This window comes from Eurytemora carolleeae, unplaced genomic scaffold (genome assembly GCF_000591075.1).
Source record: "Eurytemora carolleeae unplaced genomic scaffold, Eaff_2.0 scaffold129, whole genome shotgun sequence".
NCBI lineage: Eukaryota > Metazoa > Arthropoda > Copepoda > Calanoida > Temoridae > Eurytemora > Eurytemora carolleeae.
This window is the reverse complement of record NW_019396235.1, coordinates 90,328-112,453: the sequence shown is the minus strand read 5'-3', so window position 1 is coordinate 112,453 and position 22,126 is coordinate 90,328. Positions and strand designations below refer to the sequence as shown.

Below are 22,126 nucleotides of genomic sequence, written 5' to 3'. Positions count from 1 at the left end.
ATAATAATAATAATAATAATAATAATAATATCAATAATAATAATAATAATAATAATAATAATATTATAGATAATAATAATAATAATAATAATAGTAATAAGAACAAACCTGCTCTTTTAAACATTATTTGTTGTTACGGATACACATTTTTTTCAAACAAGAAAATCAACAAAAATAATAATTAGACACATTTTAATTGTTTATTTAATTAATTTTATTTAAAATAAAACATGATGAATGATTTCATAACTAAAAAGATTCAAATTACAAAAAAATCATTTTTTCTTTGCTGATAAATATATAAATTCATTACTGAGGGGGTGGGAGGGGGTATTCAGACCTTATTTAAGTAACATAAAAATGGCTAAAACACCGTTTTTCGAACAGGAGACTGAAAAATCCGCAAACTATTCATAAAAAAAAACTGCGAACTACTTAGAGATTATCTATTCTCGGAGTTGCCCAAACACAATCCGTCTCAATTCCAAGATTATTTTTATGCATAGCAATCCTGAAGAACCCGTACTCCCCCCAGTAGGTTCCCCAGGAGTTCCTCCCAATCCAGTACTCCTGACCAGTACCTGGATCAGTTCCCCATCCAACCACGGAGATCTCGTGATTGATGACGGGATGCTTGATCTTCTCCGAGTATATCCCCCCGGCGTAGCTGTCAAAAGCGTCCGTAGAGTCTACTCCACAACCTGGAAGAGAATTTTAAAGGTTAATGTAATTTATGTAACCCTTCTTCATTGCAAAAACAAAAAATTCAGCCCCTTTCAAATTTTTGTAAAAACAGTTTTTTGATATTTTAAGAATGGTCATGAAAAGCCATAGGATAAAATTTCACTTGCAGAGATATTTTTGACAAAAAAAATATGAACACTTAAAAAATTTACCAATAGGTCCACGCTTCATAATCTCTTTCTTCATATTTTCTGCTCCTCTCACATACCCATACTCATCAGCGAAATATCTTGAAACAAACAAAACTGTGAAAAAACTGATAAATTTCATTTGTTAAACTTCTGGTAAAACTATTTGCTTTGTAACAGTATCAAGTACAAATAAGATTGCTCAAATGTTGTCTTTCTAGTTCACTGTTTTACGGGGCCCACTATGGATCAAGCAGGAATTGAAAAATAAGAATTTTTAAACCATCTCAAATGAAATCTTTAACATTGAAAAGCATCTCGTGAAAAAAAATTATCCGGAGGCCGAATTTAAAGAATTCAAGTCGCGGCTTTAATCCACCAAAACCCGGTTAAATCAAGCGCCGGCTTAAATCTTGAAAAATTTGATAGAATTTTAAGTGAAACCAACCATAATTAAGCCGCGGCTTAAATTTAAACCGCGGCTCAAATTCTTTAAATTCGGCCTCGGAACTATTTAAATTACCTTTTGAATGATTTTTTTGCCCAGCAATTAGGTTTCTCTCCAACAGCAGGTGGGGGCCATGTACAATCCCGACACACATCTATATCCGGTTTACTAAACAATATCCGGTTAACTAAACAATATCCGGTTTACTAAACTATATCCGGCTATTAAACATGTAACTAGTTATTGAAAGCAATAGAAATAAATTTTCAGCTTTTAGTTGATAAAACAGTGAAGAACTAGACAATATGGTCTGCAGTAAAGAGTCTTGATCCTCAAGTTAGATGAAGCTGGAATCCTATCTTTATTTACAAAAAATAACTGTACTGCAGATTCTTGGAAGAATGTAATTGTAAACAAACTTTTTATTCATATTTCTCCCAGAAACTGCACTTTACTTTTTTAACGAAGATCCTTTGATTCAAGGTTATCTTCCATAGTACACAGAACAACACACTTTCACACTTTAACCCATTCTTTGCCGGATAAAATCTCTGGATTCCCTGTGTACTGTACTGTACCTGCAGTCCTGTACTGGTCCCCTATTCTCTGCCTCGTAAACCATACAGGTAACATCTGGAACTCCCACCTGAGCTGCGAACTCATAAACTGCTGCAGGGTTACCTCCTTCACAGGAGCCACCAGCTCGACAGTTTATTATAACCTAGATCACATAAAATTAACGTAAAAGAATTGAACCTTTTCCACACTTTATCTTTGCCACCTGACGACATCTGGTTGCAAAGATAAAGGGATTAGAAAATCAGAGTTTTGTGGCAAAGACTCTATTCATTTTACAGAAAACAGAAATCTTTTAAGTTTTCAAGCCTAACTCCTATTTAATTGAAAAGCTATGCATATCGAAAAGAACAAAAATGTTTTAAATTTCTAGTTTGTATTTGCATTTCTCATATAAGTTGATAATCAAGCAGAAAATGTACCAGTAACTGCAATATCTTTGTTTACATCGAAATACAAAATATTACTACTTGGCAGTTTCTTTGAGCAATATAGACCACCGGGTACATTCCTAGTACATTATTTTAAATCAAGAAACAATCGAGAAAATCATAAACCTGCTGAGAAAGAGTAGAATGAAGATTAAACCTGCGGAGAAAGAGAAGAATAAAGATTAAACCTGAGGAGAAAGAGTAGAATAAAGATTAGACCTGAGGAGAAAGAGTAGAATAAAGATTAAACCTGCTGAGAAAGAGTAGAATAAAGATTAAACCTGCTGAGAAAGAGTAGAATAAAGATTAAAGCTGCTCAGAAAGAGTAGAATGAAGATTAAACCTGCGGAGAAAGAGTAGAATAAAAATTAAACTTAAGGAGAAAGAGTAGAATAAAGTTTAAATCGAGAAAATCTAAACCTGCTGAGAAAGAGTAGAATAAAGATTAAAGCTGCTGAGAAAGAGCAAAATAATAATTAAAACTGAGGAGAAAGAGAACGATAAAGATTAAACCTGAGGAGAAAGAGTAGAATAAAGATTAAACGTGCAGAGAAAGAATAGAATAAAGATTAAACCTGAGGAGAAAGAGTAGAATAAAGATTAAACCGGAAAAGAAAGAGTAAAATAAAGATTAAACCTGAGGTGAAATAGTAGAATAAGATTAAACCTGCTGAGAAAGAGTAAAACAAAGATTAAAGCTGAGGAGAAAGAGTAGAATAAAGATTAAACCTGCTGAGAAAGAGTAGATTAAAGATTAAACCTGAGGACCATAATTATTAAACCTGAGAAGAAAGAGTAGAATAAAGATTAAACATCAGGAAAAAGAGTAGAATAAAGATTAAATCTGAGGAGAAAGAGCAGAATATAGATTAAACCTGCTGAGAAAGAGTAAAATAAAAATTAAACCTGAAGAGAAAGAGTAGAATAAAGATTAAACCTGAAAGAAAGAGTAGAATAAAGATTAAACCTGAAAGAAAGAGTAGAATAAAGAGTAAACCTGAAAGAAAGAGTAGAATAAAGATTAAACCTGAAAGAAAGAGTAGAATAAAGAATTAAACCTGAAAGAAAGAGTAGAACAAAGATTAAACCTGAAAGAAAGAGTAGAATAAAGATTAAAACTGAAAGAAAGAGTAGAATAAAGATTAAACCTGAAAGAAAGAGTAGAATAAAGATTAAACCTGAGGAGAAAGAGCCAGGTTCGGAAATTTATCTCCAGCTGCAATCTGGAATCTGTCAGCTAGAGCAGCAAGGGTTCCCTAAAAAAATAATGTTAAAGCAAAAGAACAAAAAAAATAAAAATTTTATTAAATTTAAAATCCTAAAGGACAATTTATTGATTAAAAAAGCATTAAAAGAAGAGAAACTTTTCTAACTAGAATATTGAAAAATATTGAAACATATTAAAAAACTATTTTTTAGAGGAATTGAAGAATATCCTAGTCTTTTTTGATCTGGAAATTTTAAAATTCAAAATGTGGTTTCTCTATAAAAGTGCCTTACGTATTTATACAGGAGAAACAAGGATGGAAATTGTCTGAATTTATCACTTTTCCAGATAGAAAAACGACATATTCTTCCTCATTGATGCTCAGAAAAAGGTTAAAATGGCACTTTTGTGAAGCAGGCATGGAAGTAGTTAAAGGGGGGGGGGGTCCCCTGAATATTCCTTTAAATATACATTTTTATTAATGTTTAATACATTGTTTATAAACTTGTTATCTTCTACAAACATTGACAGACTTGGGGAGATAAAAATAATAAAAGATTTTCAAGATTTACAAATTTTAAACAATTTTATAATATATTAATATTACAACTTAGAAGGGATAAATAATTTCTCCTTAATAACAAGAAAAACGCTATCGTCGTTTTTGCCTTAAAAAGAATTAATTTTGGCAATTCCTTCTTTTCTCTAAATTGCATAAATCCGCGAGTCACTTTTATTTAGAATCAAAAATAGAAAATAATTAATTTTTATCTAGAAAAACAAGGATAAGAACTTATTCATCTTTGATAAGATAAAGGTTTGAAGATTAATGGAGGTTTTTTTTTAAAGAAATTGGACATGGCGTGAAACTCATGTCTTTTTAAAAGTACTTTTTTTACCTGAGCCCAGCAGGATCCACAGTATTTAGGTATATGTTGGTTAACAGTCCAGGATAGATAATTCTTCCCTAAAATATTATTTTTTCAAATTCAAAATATAAATTGTAAAACAAAAATTTTTAGATGTTAAGATGTTGATGACTTAGAAAAAAGAATTACACATAATATATTATATTGTATTTAAAAATATTATTTTAAAAAAAATCTAAATTATGATTTAATTGATAAATAAAAATGTATTGTTTTCGAGTTTTAATAATGATTTCGAAAAAAAATTACACATAAATAAAAATGATTAATTCTGTATTATTTTCTAATCCTTGGATCTTTGCAACTTTTGATATTTAAACTTCAAATTATTAATTTCTTAATTAAAAAAGGTTTACACTATTAGGTGGCAAAGATATAGGGATTAGAAAATTAAGGTTTGAGGTAAAATTTATTCTTTTTTAAAATTCTAATAGTTTGAGAATAATTCCATTAAATCAAAAGATAATGCTTTAAAGATATTTTCTAAGAAAAGTTTTTATTAACTTTTTATTAACTAATGTCGTGTATTGACAATTCCTAATAATATTTGCTATTCTATTTCTTAAAGTGCAATATACATACAGTATATAAGTAAACATCAAAGAAATAGTTTAAAATAAAATAATTTAAGGCTTTTTAATAAATGACAATAAAAGTTTAACATCAGTAAACAAAATTTTAAGGTTTGCATAATTTAATTTTTCCAAAATTTTTTTTAAATATCTAAATAATTTGTTTTAAGTTTTGTTTATTATGATTTTTTTACGCTATTTCTGCGTATAAAGTATGAACTCTATGTTCTATCTACGGAATTGAAGAAAGAAAATCCAAGTTCAAAGTTCAAATTTCTTTCTGTAAAAACAAAAATGCCAAATGTGAGATGAGACATAAAATCAGGTTTTAAGTTTTAAAGGGAAAATAGAAAAACAAGGAAAATTAAGTTTTAAGAATTAATATATTTTTCTATTTTAATTATATCCGTTATATGGAGTCTCGTTTTTATTCATTCTTTACAGGGACAGTATAGTATGTACCACGCACCTCTGCCCCTTTAGTAAAAGTAAATTGAACCTATATGAAGCATAAAGTCTGACTGCGTCAACCTTGTTGCACTGGCTAGAGCTAGGTACAGTACAAACTGGGACCGGAAAGGGTGACGCAGCTTGGAAATTCAAATGTACTACGGCTGCCCGTGGTATGTTTATACGTATAATTTTAAATTTTAAAGCTGCATTTCCTTTAACAACGGAACCCTTTACAGCGTTATCTGAAAAACAATGAGGTAGATATCGGCATTTTTCTATCTTAAAAATGCTGAATTCTAATAATTTAATCTTTGTCCCGAGTTATATATCTGCCAGTAACTTTTATAGACACCCAAAATTAAAGATTACCAATTTACATATTGAAAATCTTCTTCATGAGACACGCTAGCTAGCTCAGTTTTAAGTTTGTTATGATTTTTCCACTTTTCTTACAATTCTTTAAAAAGTTATTCTTTGGTCTTTATTATTAGCTGGGACCCTGTAATAAATACAGAGGTCCCATAGTAAATCTAGATAAATTACGTTTTATATAGCTAAATGCGCTCATTAGTAAATACGTAAATCATGTATTGCGATTAACCCAATCTTGATATGTAGTTATTAAACCCATATTGTGATTACTTAACTATGCTATGCATAACAGCGCATAACTTGTAATTACACTTTTAAAACATAACTTTAATCTAACATCTAAAAATATATAGAGCCATTTGATTTGATAGTAATTTGGTTCTCGTTGAAACTTACTGGCTGAGATTGCGCCCATTGGTTTGGCATTGATCGATTACTAGCTAGTGTCCATGTTGACATTGATAGCTGACGAGTTCTCGTTGAAATTTACGAGCTGAAATTGTGCCTATTTTGCATGGGTTTGGCATTGATTCGAGCTAGTGTCCGTTTGACATCGATAGCTCATCAGATCGTGCCCATTGGTTTGGCATTGATCGATTACTAGCTAAGTGTCAGTGTTGACATCGATAGCTGACGAGTTCTCGTTGAAACATACGAGCTATTGTGCCAATTAGTTTTACATTGATAGTTTACAAGCTATAGTGTCTGGGTTTAGACATTGTCAGTGAAACTGAAATGTACCTGGATAGATAGGATTTTGAGGAACCCTTATGGAGTAAGGCATTTACTACAACCCAACCATTTAAAAATATTTTTCTTAATTCAACCTGAGACATTTCTCCAGTCCCAGTTATCAGGGAGCTGAGCAGTATCCATGGTTTGGTGAGGTAGAGGGCTGGTTACTCGTTCTCCACCAAGATATAGGGTTCTCTGTACTCTACATGTACCCTAGAAATACAGGATATTAGAGGGTTCTCTGTGCTCTACATGTACCCTGGATATACAGTATATTAGAGGGTTCTCTGTACTCTACATGTACCCTAGATATACAGGATATTAGAGGGTTCTCTGTGCTCTACATGTACCCTGGATATACAGTATATTAGAGGGTTCTCTGTACTCTACATGTACCCTGGATATACAGGATATTAGAGGGTTCTCTGTGCTCTACATGTACCCTGGATATACAGTATATTAGAGGGTTCTTTGTACTCTACATGTACCCTGGATATACATGATATTAGATGGTTCTCTGTACTCTACATGTACCCTAGATATACAGGATATTAGAGGGTTCTCTGTGCTCTACATGTACCCTGGATATACAGTATATTAGAGGGTTCTTTGTACTCTACATGTACCCTGGATATACATGATATTAGATGGTTCGCTGTACTATACATATACCCTGGATATAAGGGATATTAGAGGGTTTTCTGTACTCTACATATACCCTGGATATAAAGGATATTAGAGGGTTCTCTGTACTCTACATGTATCCTGGATATATAGGATATTAGAGGGTTCTCTGTACTATACATATACCCTGGATATACGGGATATTAAAGGGTTTTCTGTACTCTACATGTACCCTAGATATACAGGATATTAGAGGGTTCTCTGTACTCTACATATACCCTGGATATACTGGATATTAGAGGGTTCTCTGTATTCTACATGCACCCTGGATATACAGGATATAAGAGGGTTCTCTGTACTCTACATATACCCTGGATATACAGGATATTAGAGGGTTCGCTGTACTATACATATACCCTGGATATACGGGATATTAGAGGGTTTCTACATGTACCCTGGATATATAGGATATTAGAGGGTTCTCTGTACTCTACATATACCCTGGATATACAGTATATTAGAGGGTTCTCTGTACTCTACATGTACCCTAGCTATACTGGATATTAGAGGGTTCTCTGAACTCTACATGTACCCTGGATATACAGTACATTAGAGGGTTCTCTGTACTCTACATGTACCCTGGATATGTAGTACATTAGAGGGTTCTCTGTACTCTACATGTACCCTGGATATACATGATATTAGATGGTTCGCTGTACTATATATATACCCTGGATATACGGGAAATTAGAGGGTTTTCTGTACTCTACATATACCCTGGATATACAGGATATTAGAGGGTTCTCTGTACTCTACATGTACCTTAGATATACAGGATATTAGAGGGTTCTCTGCGCTCTACATGTATCCTGGATATACAGTATATTAGAGGGTTCTCTTTACTCTACATGTACCCTGGATATACAGGATATTAGAGGGTTCTCTGTACTATACATATTCCCTGGATATACGGGATATTAGAGGGTTTTCTGTACTCTACATATACCCTGGATATACAGTATATTAGAGGGTTCTCTGTACTCTACATGTATCCTAGATATATAGGATATTAGAGGGTTCTCTGTACTCTACATATACCCTGGATATACAGGATATTAGAGGGTTCTCTATGTACCCTGGATATACTAGATATTAGAGGTTTCTCTGTACTCTGCATGTACCCTGGATATACGGGATATTAGAGGGTTCTCTGTACTCTACATGTACCCTGGATATACATGATATTAGAGGTTTCTCTGTACTCTGCATGTACCCTAGCTATACTGGATATTAGAGGGTTCTCTGTACTCTACATGTACCCTGGATATACTGGATATTAGAGGTTTCTCTGTACTCTGCATGTACCCTGGATATACGGGATATTAGAGGTTTCTCTGTACCCTGGATATACGGGATATTAGAGGGTTCTCTGTACTCTACATGTACCCTGGATATACGGGATATTAGAGGGTTCTCTGTACTCTACATATACCCTGGATATACGGGATATTAGAGGGTTCTCTGTACTCTACATGTACCCTAGCTATACTGGATATTAGAGGGTTCTCTGTACTCTACATGTACCCTGGATATACATGATATTAGAGGTTTCTCTGTACTCTGCATGTACCCTGGATATACGGGATATTAGAGGTTTCTCTGTACTCTGCATGTACCCTGGATATACGGGATATTAGAGGTTTCTCTGTACTCTGCATGTACCCTGGATATACAGGATATTAGAGGGTTCTCTGTACTCTACATGTACCCTGGATATACTGGATATTAGAAGGTTCCCTGTGCGCTGTGTATATACCATGAAAAGTAACGGTTTTTCATCCTTAGCTTTTCTATTTTTCTGTGCTTCTCTTTCAATATGTCTATCTATTTCTTAGTTTCTTTATTTCTCTTTCTAATTGTCTATCTATTTTTCTTTCTAATAATTGTCTATCTATATCTCTATTTTACTTTCTAATTGTTTATCTATATCTCTATATTTCTTTCTAATTTTCTTATCTTTATCTCTATTCACTTTCTAATTGTCTATCTATATCTCTATTTTACTTTTTGATTGTCTATCTATATCTCTATTTCTCTTTCTACTTTTCTATCTATATCTCTATTTCTCTTTTTCTACTTGTCTATCTATATCTCTATTTTTCTTTCTACTTGTCTATCTATATCTCTATTTTGCTTTCTAATTGTTTATCTATATCTCTATTTCTCTTTCTAATTGTCTGTCTATATCTCTATTTTTCTTTCTTATTGTCTATCTATATCTATATTTCTCTTTCTAATTGTCTATCTATATCTCTATATCTCTTTCTAATTGTCTATCTATATCTCTATTATTATTTACATTCATATCTCTCTTTCTATCTCTATATCTTCTTATCCCTCTTTTTTATCTATTTGTCTATCTATCAATCTATCTTTCTGTCAATCTGCATAACTGTAAATATCATATGTATTTTCGACTTTCTTTTTGGTTGTCTTTCTGTCTGTCTAGCTGTCTAACTGTCTATACGTCAGTCAGTTATGTTACAGTATGGCAAAGATTTGGATAATAATTTTTTTTAAAAATTTTAAATGTTTTATATTATTGATTGATGTAAAGGAAAAGTTTAATTACCCTGGTTTTAGATTTTTTATTCTTCCTGAGAACTTGTCTAATCAGATTCCAAACATTATTGATCAATCGGCTTCCAGAGTCAGTCTCCTTAAACATAGAATATAGATACTTAGATTATGCTATTGTACAGAGTTAAACACAAAGAATGTGACTGCAAAGACGACTTGCAACTCTTCAAATATGACAATCCTCAGTTAAAATTAAGTCTTTTGGCTTGAATGTGACTTTTAATTGGCTGATTTAATGATTTGGCAAAGAAAGAAAGAAGTTTCTATATCTAGTTGCAGGGAATCATGAATGGAATCAGACAGTATAAATCAAATGTAAATTGTCCAAACTGGCAAAAAAAGGTTTTACTCTCACAGGTAGAAAAACTCGGGTTTGGAAATTAATTTCGATAAATTTTATATCCTTTTCAGTCCTACAGAAAATGACCAAAATTATTACAAATTAAAAATAAAGATAATGTAACAAATACTTTCTAGAAATTTATTAAAAAGTAAGCAAATTAGGGGAGGGGGTTTTTTGAAGTGGAATAAAAAATGAAAAGCGTAAGAATTATGGTCAACCTTAAAGAATGGTGGTATTGTCAAAACTGAAAGAAATGTTCATTGAATTAAGGGTTGGGGGTGGGTGAGGGGAAAGGGGTTAGGAGAATAGGTTGACCGACACAGATACGAAAATACGAGTTTTGAATTTGTGGGGCAGGGGGCAACGTATGTTTATTTTTTATAAATTAAGTTAGGTTAGGTTAGGTACAACTGTCCTATAGTTTTCTCCTTAGTGGGTAACCCTGCATCAACAATTTTTTTTCTTCATTTTTTGTAAACCTTATAATTATAGATACTGATTTAAAAGATTAAAATATAGAAAAAATATTGCATAAAAGAAGCAAGAAATTTTGAATATCTTGGAATTGTTTTAAAAATGTTAAGAGCTTTTTTGGGGCATGAAATTATTTAGGAAGTTTACAATACCTGGAAATTGTTTGGGAAGTTTGCAATACCTGGAAATTTTTTGGGAAGTATATAATTACAATACCTGGAAATTATTTGGGAAGTTTACAATACCTGGAAATTATTTTGGAAGTTTACAATACCTGGAAATTATTTGGGAAGTTTACAATACCTGGAAATTATTTGGGAAGTGAACCTCTGACCATGTATCCTTAGGAACAGCCCATGAGCACATGCCGCTCTCAATTCCCACATTATTAATCCCTCTCTCCAACCTGAAGAACCCGTTCTCACCCCAGTATGTTCCCCAGGAGTTCCTCACCTCCCAGAACTTCTTCCCGTTCTCCACCCCGTACCCAACCACAGAGATATCATGGTTGATCTCCGTAGCGTTGGTCATGTCAGTGAATATTCCTCCAGTGTACTCCAACAAAGCATCAGTTACAGAAATCCCGCAAGAAATTGGACCTCGTTGGTGGATTTCTCGCATCATGGCAGCCTCTTGATCATCTCCGGTGACGTCACCGTATTCTTCAATGGTGTAAGTTAAGTACTTTTTTGGCTTGGTGCACCCGGTCTCAGGCCAGCAGGTCTCGCAGGTCGATATAGCCGAGCAGGGCATTCCGTTGTCATGTCCTCGAGCTACGTAGATGCTACAGGTTTCATCTGTGATCCCGTTCTCAGCGATCCATTGGTTTGCAGCTCCAGCATCCCCACCATGACAACCATCCATAGGTCCACATGATATCAAAACCTGAATTTTTAAAAATAAATTAACAAAATTCTAATTCGTTTTTAATTATTTACTTTTAAAAAATCTTATTGTTATTTTACCTGTGGAGCAATATTAATATCTGGCCAAGCAGCTTTACGGGCAATCTTGATTCGGTCAGAGAGAGATGATGTGGCAGCTTGTGCCCAGCATGAACCACAATATTGTGGTATATGCTGGTTCTTAGCCTAGAATATTATATAAAGATATGTGGTAGATCGGAAGATCATATTTTTTCAACCAGATTAAGTTAATAGTCAAGGGACTAATCAAAAAAAAGATAATTAAGCTCCCTGTTTTGATTTCAGTAATTTTTTATCCTAAACTTTATTAGCCTTTTTTATGTTCTAAATTTGTTTTGCTCATTAGAAAAAAGTATTCTCACAGTCCCAAATTGCCCCCCCCCCCCTCTCCATCAAACAGAACCACTTCAGTTTCACATCCTCAAATTTCGTTATTTCGTATCCGGTGAAACTATTTCATTGTTTAGATAAGATAAGATAAGATAAAGTTTATTGCTAAAATACATGTATCTGTATACAGATAGAGTTTACAATCACAAAATTGATGATTATATCAACAGTACAAGTATAGAGCAATTAGGTGGAAAATAGCTATTGGCTGTTTTGATTATTTTTTCCACCTAATTTTAGTAATAATAACAAAATATTTCAATTAAATAGATTTAAGGAGAACGATTAGAGATCAGGTTGCGAATTTATCATATGCAAAATAGTTTATACATAAATTCGAATAACTAGAGTTTAAAGTCATTTTCAGACATGTACACAACAAATATCAAAGCATATTAAAACATATCTAATTAGTTTTACATGAATAGCAATTCGGTTTATAACACATTGTCCTATAATTTTCAAAAAGAGAATTTAGTAGTCTATTTTTAAATATACTTAGAGAGTTGCTTCTTTTTAAGTCAAGAGGCAGGTTATTCCACATCTTAAGAAGATGTCATTTAGTTTTAGAAATACCACCATTCCATAAGAAATACCACCATTCCATACTTCTTTTTTTAGATAACTATATTTGTATATTGCATTTTTTTGTTATAATTTTTCCAAATATGGACAATTTACAGTATATTCGGGTGTGTCCAACATCAAATTGGATCGTTTATAATTATAAATTGCGATTTTCGGGACTAATCAGAATATTTTAAAAGAATGAATCATTTTAAAAATTGTAAAAGACATAATATAATACTAGGTTATGTTTTTCGAGTATTATGTGGATTTGGCTGGTAAAACTTGGTAATGATTCAATTCAATACGGGACACTTATACTATTAATTATAAGAGAAACAACATGCATATAGTGTTTTCTTAAATGTAGTTTATATCTCATGAATGTATCTTACTCTTAACCATATCAGAATAATTAATCCTAACAAGAACCAAAACATTGTGACACTTATAACTGCAGTGCATTATTTTATTTTACATCATACCATATAATATAATAATATACCATATAATATAATAATATACCATATAATATAATAATATACCATGAAGACATTTTCTAATCAAAAAAAGTTGATGAATAAGAGACAGAAGAAAAATAGAAAATGTTGTTATCAATAAACTTGTGATAAAATATGGGCGATTTCATCACGTTGAATTGATAATAGCTCTTGAAAGAGACAAATTCTTATAAAGGCAAAAATGAAGGACTATAAGTCTTTGAAACGTTCTTTCTATATTTTGAAGATTAAATTTTATTCCTTTTTAGAAAGCTATTATTTTGGTTTGCAACAATTTCATTCAATTCCGCTTATCTAAAAATTAATTTTATGTTTATGTTAAACCAGTTCTTTATAAAGAAATGCCTTCTACATTCTCAGAAAAATTAGAACCAAAGGAAAGGAAGCTAGTCTTTGTCCCAAATTCAAATCATTAAACCCATATTTCTTTGCCACCTGATGATATTTCAAACTTAGATTATTTGATTTATCAGAATGCATAATTTGTAGGCCTATGATATTTGGTTGCAAAGATATAGGGACTAAAAAGTTAAAGTTTGTGGAAAAAGACTTAATACCTTGATAAATGATAAAGGGTTCGTCCTAGAGAACGATTTTTGGACCCCCCGCCCCCTCCCCCTCCCCCCCTTCTATCAATTTTGTACACGACCACTTTTTAACAATTTTTAATTAAATTAGTATTTATTTAGGGTAAGGTTAGGTAAAGACAAAAAATCGTTCTCTAGGAAATTACCATGATAAAACCTTGGGATTAAATGAGTGAATGAAACATTTAATTCACATTATTTTCATAATTATCTTAATTACCCAACCTGAGTTAAATAATTGACTCCCCCTACATTACTCCAAGACCAAGAGGTGGGAGTAGGTTCTCCGCCCAGCAGCTCAGATTTAACCAAGGAGGGGCGTGGCACACCCTTGGGCCATGGTTTGTGACCGAAATTGTAGGATTGTACAACCACTGCACATGAGAGGACTAGAAGAAGGTACAGCTTCATCATGCTACCCTGGTCAATCCGTTCTTTCTCCGGGTACCCCTTAGACCAGGATGGGTTCAGGAGAAAACTAAGACTGGATACAAGATCTGATTTCAAGATCTTACAATCTGGATTCTTCAGCAACACAGACAATAAAGAAAACCAGGGGTTAAAATTTTCTTTTAAATATTTTTTCAAGATTTTGAACTTTTTGAAGACTCTAAAAATTTGAGATAAAAATAATAATTTTAAAAATAGTTTTAGTGATCTGTAGATAATCCTGAACATATGTGAGTGTTTCTTGGAAACAGGGGAATTATGAAATTAACAACATGTACTCTATAGTCTATATATTCTGTATATATTGACTATATATAGATTTATATGTTTGCAACAAGGTGTTTCAGAATAATTCATAGAAAATTCAAATTGTCAACTCTAGATAAGATTCAATTTTACAAATAATTCAGGAATCAACAAGTTCATAATTCATATTTAATAAATAATTGTAAAAAAATTTTAAATAGAAAAATTTATATAGAAAAAAAAATTTGAGCCGTCGGAGAAAAAAACAAAAAGAAAACCCCTGTTTATATATATTATTGTATCCCTATATTAATAATGTAAAATTTTAAATATTAGATAAGAAAAGAAAATGAGTTATATTAATGTACTATTAATCTATTTATTGAATTCAAGAATATAAGCAATGAGAGGTTTTATAGAGAGCATAACATTAGAAAGAATGTATGGCAAGGAAAGTTTATTGCGGTTTATTGCATCAGTGTTTGTTTAGTATCCGAGTAGGTTAAAAGCATTAAATTTTGATAATTTTGATAATTCACATAATAGTTTCCTATGGCCAGAATATTTCATTGATTATTTATGTGAAAGATGGATCCCATGTCAGGCTTTGACATCCGTCTTGTGTTTACATTGCCGCCCAGAGACTGTACACTGCAGTACAAAAGATGTGTACACTTCTGAAATAACTTTCCTTGCATTACATCCTTGAGCATTGCAAGTTAAATGTACAACACTAGTCTTTGCATCCATCTTCAATTTCAACTTTTAATCTACGAGAATCTTCTCTTCGTACAATTTAAAACAATAAAAGTAAAGTTCGCGGATTTAATAATATTTTTTCGCGCATTTTTTTTTAAATCAAAAACTTTTAGACACAATTTTTTGACGTTTATTGGATACAAACGGACAAACAGACAGACAAGCAAAGTATATATATATAGATGCCGAGTCAAGAATAAATTTTCTAGATAAAAATTCATTTTTATTTTAAGGTGGCAGCAAAAAACTGTGAAATAATTGTCATCTTTGTAATTTCTTTTGATAATAGAAGTCTAAAACTAATAATTATCTGAGAAGTTTTAGAGCATATTTTGAAAGAGAAAGTAGTTACAAATTATATAGTGAAAAAAATGCATTTTGAGGAAAAGGATTAAGGTTTTCTAATCCTTATATCTCTGCAACCTGATGTTGTAGACCTTTAATATTTTAAACTCTGAAGTCTCTTAGATCAAATATTTATAGTTTGAATATTTCGAAGGTTTGTACTCAGATAACATTTTATCTATCTATATTTACCTAACCTAGCCCCCTTACCCTTGGGAGGGGGGGAGGGGTCCATAGCTATCATATTTATAAACATTCTATGCCGAAATATTGTTTTCTCTATAAAGTTGTAATTAAAACACTTGAATTGTATATTAACAATATATTTATTTAAAACCAGTTTAAAATCTATGCTCCAATCATATGAGCTCCAAGAGGATAGGAAACATCAAAGAGAACTCCACACTGTCCGCACACGTGCTGTTCATCATTACCGGGTCCACCAGTACATGCTGTTCCATCCATAGGGGTGGAGTTTGTTCCACACTGCATCTCAGCTGTTCTCTTCAGCTTGATGTATCCACCCTCGCCCCAGGATCCTCCCCAGCTGTTTCTCACCAGCCAGTAATCTCCCTCGGCAGCGTCAGTTCCGTATCCAACAAGTTGAACGGCGTGGTTCAGTCCAATGTTATCGTTGAAGTCACATCCGTCAAACACTCCACCGCTGTATCTGCTCCACAGGGAAGCGTCGACGGCGACGGCCAGAGGTCCGACAGTGGCAACATGGTTCATGGTCCATTCGAGGTTGTTGGACATGGTGTCGTATCCAGTGATTCCGACCATGGGGGCAGTGTCCATGATATCGTAGTCACAGCTTCCAGTCTGGGAGGAGGTTCCAGAGGTGTAACTAAACATTATTCAATAAATATTAACAAACTATGATATTTCATATAAATAAAACTAAAACTTACGGATAATCTTCCTCAGTGGAGTGTCCAAACAGTTGAATATAAGTGTATCCAAGCTGAGGGATGGATCCCATACATCCACCGGTTCCACCGCAGGACATAGTGTTGGGAGTACAGGAGGTAACCTGCTGGGAGGAGAGGACGGGTAGTTCACCGGTGGCAATAGCGGCGTAGGACTCAATCATCTCAGTGGTGGCGAAGGCCCAGCAGGATCCACATTGTCCCTGGTTCTTGACGGGGGTGATGGCGCCCTTGTCCCTCCAGTCAACGCTCTCTGGGAGATCCTTGATGGGTTTCATCTTGAGGTCGGAGGTGGAGGCAGGGTGGGGGGAGGGCAGAGATTTATATCCACCAAGATTCTGGGTTTTGAACTCAGCATCAGTAAGATCAGAGAACTGGTTGATTCCTGAAAAGAAAAAGTTATAAAAGGAATTCTTAACAAGTTTGAAAGTATAAGTTTACTGACCCATGGTGTAGGTTCTTCCAGCCTTATTGTGAGCGTTCATCTTGCCAACATTCTCGGCAAAGATGTTAAACCTGTAGGAGTCCTCGCTCTTGGTCTTGTAAACCTTGTTGTGTTCAACCTTAAACTTGGCGAACTGGATTCTCAGACTCTGGTCTGCAGTGAGACCAAGAGCGAATCCAAGGCAGAGGGAGAGAAGAAGAACCTTCATGTTACCACAGGAGTGATAAACTGATATCTTTCATGTTTTTAAATTAAAATTTTACCTTGGAAAACACAAGATAAGAGGAGAATGACGTTGATGAACAGTGGATAAGTACGTAAACATGGACATTGGGAAATGATAACGTGGATTACTCTTAAATAAAACTATGAACCTATCCTAAGATTTTATGTTGATCAGACCTTCGAATATATTCAAGGTTCTCTGATTTGGGACAGATTAAGAGTAGGAAAATTTTAGATTGGAGGGGTTTAAAGGAAATATGTGCGTGCTGGGAATGATTAAAATGAGATTAGTATAAGCTGGAACGGATTCAGAGATGATTTTAGTTGAGACGTAATTGAGTGAAGATTTGTGTGAGCTGAGACTGATTAAGAGGAGACAATAGTGATCTGGGACTGATTAAGAGGAGACAATAGTAATCTGGGACGGATTAAGAGTAGATAAGTATGATCTGGGACAGATTAAGAGGAGATAAGTATGATCTCGGACTGATTAAGAGGAGACAAATGTGATCTGGGACTGATTAAGAGGAGACAAGTGTGATCTGGGACGGATCAAGAGGAGACAAGTGTGATCAGTATGATCTGGGACTGATTAAGAGGAGACAAATGTGATCTGGGACTGATTAAGAGGAGACAAGTGTGATCTGGAACGGATAAAGAGGGACGGATTAAGAGTAGATAAGTATGATCTCGGACAGACTAAGAGGAGATAAGTGTGACTTGGGACTGATTAAGAGGAGATACATATGATCTGGGACGGATTAAGAGGAGATAAATGTGATCTGGGACTGATTAAGAGGAGATACATATGATCTGGGACGGATTAAGAGGAGATAAATGTGATCTTGGATGGATTAAGAGGAGATAAATGTGATCTGGGACTGATTAAGAGGAGACAAGTGTGATCTGGGACGGATTAAGAGTTAACAAGTATGATTTGGGACAGATTAGGAGGAGATAAGTGTGAGCTGGGACGGATTGGTAAGAGATAGTGTAAGCTCAGATGGATAGAGAGATGATTATGTGATCTGGGTCGGATAGAGTGGCGATTAAGTGAGCTGGGACAGATAGAGTGTCGATTAAGTGAGCTGGATCGGATAAAGTGGTAATTATGTGAACTGGGGCTTTAGATTTAGAGCTGAAACAGTTAATAATAATTTATCTTTACTCAAGGTCACAACTCACAATCTTATTTATTAAAAAAACTTTTAAAACATTTGTTTATAAATCGAATGACAAAGAAATTACTATTAGGAAAAGCACAGCTTTTCATAATTTTGCTGTTTCATCTGTTTCAAAAAAAAATCGTGTGTTACAAATGCACTTTGCAAAATGCAGTTTTAGAGAATTGCAATTTTGCTAAATTATCTAAACCAGGAGTAAGGAATTTTCCATACAGCTGTCTCTCAAACCTTTCTTCATTATATTAAAATAATGACCATGAAAAATCATATTAATTGAATAAGTAATCATAATTACAGGGTTACCTACAAGACTTCAGAGACGACTGTATGATTTTTATTCAGTCTTTTTCTAGATTCTTGGTTTATATATTTCACTCTCTTTTGTCAAATCATTTAGCACAAATTTCTATATATAGCATGTAAAGTCCAAAGATCAAATTAAAGCTTCAGTTCGACGGAATTAAGGATTTTAGGTCGTCTTCATGGTCTTATCCTTTGTGGATAACCCTGTACGTACTACTCTCAATTGAAAAAACTGAAAAACCAAAATTACAATACTTATTTATTTTTAGTATTTTCATTAAGTTTCCATAATCGAAGGGACTATTATTAGCGTAATTAGCTTCGAAAAAGTGACTTCCGGATAATGGTGCAGAAACATTTCAGTAAATTATTAGAATTAAACACGTTGCAAACTTGTAAACCGACGATATCTTTCAGATAATTGATCAGATAAAGGTTTAAAGAGTACAGTTGCTAATCGAGCATGCCCCAGGCCAATCTTTATACGGAGGGTCACTCTAAATTACATTAACATTCCCTTTAATGCCCAGTTTATAAACAGGGAAGATGACGAATTTTGATGATTTTCTAGTGGATCAACTCAGTCTTGAATTTTTGATTTCTTGATTTTCCATTTTTCGATTTATTTTCCATTTCTGCCGAGAAAGGAACCAATGGAACATCTGATAAAGTCTCCTCCTAGTCCCTGGTTACTGTTCAGGAACCTTGTCCCCTGGGGCTGATAGATAGAACAGGATTAGTGGATAGAAGAATATTAGTGGATAGAACAGGATTAGTGGATAGAACAGTATTAGTGGATAGAACAGGATTAGTGGATAGAACAGTATTAGTGGATAGAACAGTATTAGAGGATAGAACAGGATTAGTAGATAGAACAGGATTAGAGGATAGAACAGGATTAGACAGGATATTAGTAGATAGAACAGGATTAGAGGATAGAACAGGATTAGTTGATATAACAGGATTAGAGGATAGAACAGGATTAGTAGATAGAACAGGATTAGAGGATAGAACAGGATTAGTGGATAGAACAGTATTAGTGTATAGGACAGTATTAGTGGATAGAACAGTATTAGTGGATAGAACAGTATTAGTGAATAGCATAGGGTTAGTGGATAGAACAAGATTATTGGATAGAACAGGATTAGTAGATAGAACAGGATTAGATAGAATAAGACTAGTGGATAGAATAGGATTAGTGGATAGAATAGGATTAGTGGATAGAACAGGATAAGTGAATAGAACAGTATTAGTGGATAGAACAGTATTAGTGGATAGAACAGTATTAGTGAATGAACAGTATTAGTGGATAGAACAGTATTAGTGAATAGCATAGGGTTAGTGGATAGAACAGGATTATTGGATAGAACAGATTATTGGATAGAACAGGATTAGTGGATAGAACAGGATTATTGGATAGAATAGGATTATTGGGTAGAACAGGATTAGTGGACGGAATAGGATAAGTGGATAGAACTGGATTAGTGGATAGAACAGGATTAGAGGATAGAACAGTATTAGTGGATAGAACAGGAATAGTGGATAGAACAGGATTAAGGAATATGATTTACATTAGGGTAGAGGCTGGGTTTAGGCCTGTGATAAAAAATTCTAAAAATTCTAAATAATTCTCATTAATTTACCGATCTCTTCTTCCTTCCGATATTTAAAGGTCCAATGCACTGAAAAAGAAAGATAATCAAAGAAAGATCAGATTTAAAAAAGCAAGTCTACCCTGACCTAACCTGACATCCGTAGAAGTAATCTCCCTGTGTTCTACCGCGACCTAACCTGACATCCATTAAGTAATCTCCCTGTGTCTACCCTAGCCTAGTCTGAAGTCCGTAGAAGTAATCTCCCTGTCTTCTACCCTAACCTAACCTGACATCCGTAGAAGTAATCTCCCTGTGTTCTACCCTAACCTAACCTGACATCCGTAGAGGTAATCTCCCTGTGTTCTACCCTAACCTAACCTGACGTCCGTAGAAGTAATCTCCCTGTGTTCTACCCCGACCTAACCAGGCATCCGTAGAAGTAATCTCCCTGTGTTCTACCCCGACATAACCTAACATCCGAAGAAGTAATCTCCCTGTGGTCTACCCTAACCTAACCTGACATCCGTAGAAGCAATCTCCCTGTGCTCTATCCTAACATAACCTGACATCCGTAGAATTAATCTCCCTGTATTCTACCCTAACCTAACCTGACATCCGTAGAAGTAATCTCCCTGTGTTCTACCCTAACCTAACCTGACATCCGTAGAAGTAATCTCCCTGTGTTCTACCCTAACCTAACCTGACATCCGTAGAAGTAATCTCCCTGTGGTCTACCCCGACAGTCCCGACCTATCACTGAGTTGACCGCTGCTCCTATAAAGTTGGAAGCTGCTCCGCCAAAATCAAAAAACCGGTTTTCTAAATCAAAATTTCAAAATAATTTTTTAAAATTTACATTTTTGTATCAATACAAGTCTTCACTAATAAAGAGATTTTATTAACTATAAGTTTTGGTAGGTTATTATTGTGTAATTTATGATAAAATAATTTGCAAATTATATATTGTTCTATAAGTGTGTAATGTGTTTAGTGTAAACTGTATGTCCCCTCAAAAATAGAAATATAATGCCCCAAACTCTTTTTCTTATCTAAGCTTAATTTCTGACCCCAAGAAAGCTTTTTGATTAGAACTGGTTTTTGTATTCTTGCAAACGCGATTTTAAGAAATTGCACTTACGTGAAAATACGACTGCTATAAACACTGAGAAGAAGGAGACCAAGATGAGAAGTTTCATTATGATCTATTTAGTTTAATATCTTCCTCCTGTTGGTTCCACTTCTAGGATGGTTCTGAGCTGAGACGTATTTAAGCTCAAGGTATATACTATAGTACTGGAGAAGAGGTGAACCATGATAATCAGTTTTTGGTTCAATTTCGCTGCTTTCAGGTTTCCCAGAAAACGTAGAATTTTCCCGGGTAGTAAAAACTTCTCAAATTGAGAAACACAAAGATTAAAAACATCTAATGTTGTCATAAACCTTTAACATTAAACATTTTAAAGAATTTATCTGAAACTCTTTTTGTGCCTGGATAAAAATATGATTTAATTGCATTTAAAAATCTGGTTTCGAAACATTAAATTATAATTGTACAAACCTGCAGGTATAGTTAGCCGAGTTAGGTAAATTATATTTTAAAGAAACTGCGGTTGTATTTTCAAGTGACCATTCATTTAAAGCAGGCATGTCCGATTCACAACAGTATCTTTTAAATCTTTATCTTATCAATAATGTAGAAGCGCCGATTTTCTTGTTTAAATTATAAAAGTAAAATTATTACTGACAATATCTTCCATTTTTTTTTGAGGCAGAAATCCGCAAGTAACTTTCTCAGTGAAACCACGCACAATAGAAAATAATTGAAAAGAACATTATGGATAAATCGATTGCATTTGTTATCAATAAAGTTTTAAAGGTACCAAGGGGAATCGGACATGCCACTCTATAAATGGAAGGGAAACTTTAAAGTATATCTATAACAGTCTCTTTAAGAACAAAAATTTAGATTAAAAAATAG

General features: G+C 33.7%; 2 protein-coding genes across 2 annotated transcripts; both read right to left on the bottom strand.

The window, feature by feature from the left end:
* Positions 1-181: 181 nt before the first annotated feature.
* On the bottom strand, positions 182-17,074 carry LOC111698968 (uncharacterized). Its single transcript, XM_023469477.1, has 14 exons — positions 16,842-17,074; positions 16,379-16,781; positions 15,817-16,314; positions 13,893-14,376; positions 11,642-11,767; positions 10,980-11,561; positions 9,852-9,938; positions 6,688-6,808; positions 4,434-4,501; positions 3,506-3,583; positions 1,899-2,041; positions 1,396-1,488; positions 897-973; positions 182-701 (listed from the first exon to the last, which is right to left on the bottom strand). The coding sequence occupies exons 1-14, from the start codon at positions 17,047-17,049 to the stop codon at positions 436-438; spliced, it is 3,234 nt and encodes a 1,077-aa protein (XP_023325245.1). The 5' UTR covers positions 17,050-17,074; the 3' UTR covers positions 182-435.
* Positions 17,075-18,790: 1,716 nt separating this feature from the next.
* LOC111698937 (uncharacterized) lies at positions 18,791-21,463 on the bottom strand. Its single transcript, XM_023469420.1, has 4 exons — positions 21,287-21,463; positions 20,849-20,967; positions 20,197-20,235; positions 18,791-19,271 (listed from the first exon to the last, which is right to left on the bottom strand). The coding sequence occupies exons 1-4, from the start codon at positions 21,342-21,344 to the stop codon at positions 19,176-19,178; spliced, it is 312 nt and encodes a 103-aa protein (XP_023325188.1). The 5' UTR covers positions 21,345-21,463; the 3' UTR covers positions 18,791-19,175.
* Between the last annotated feature and the right edge of the window lie 663 nt (positions 21,464-22,126).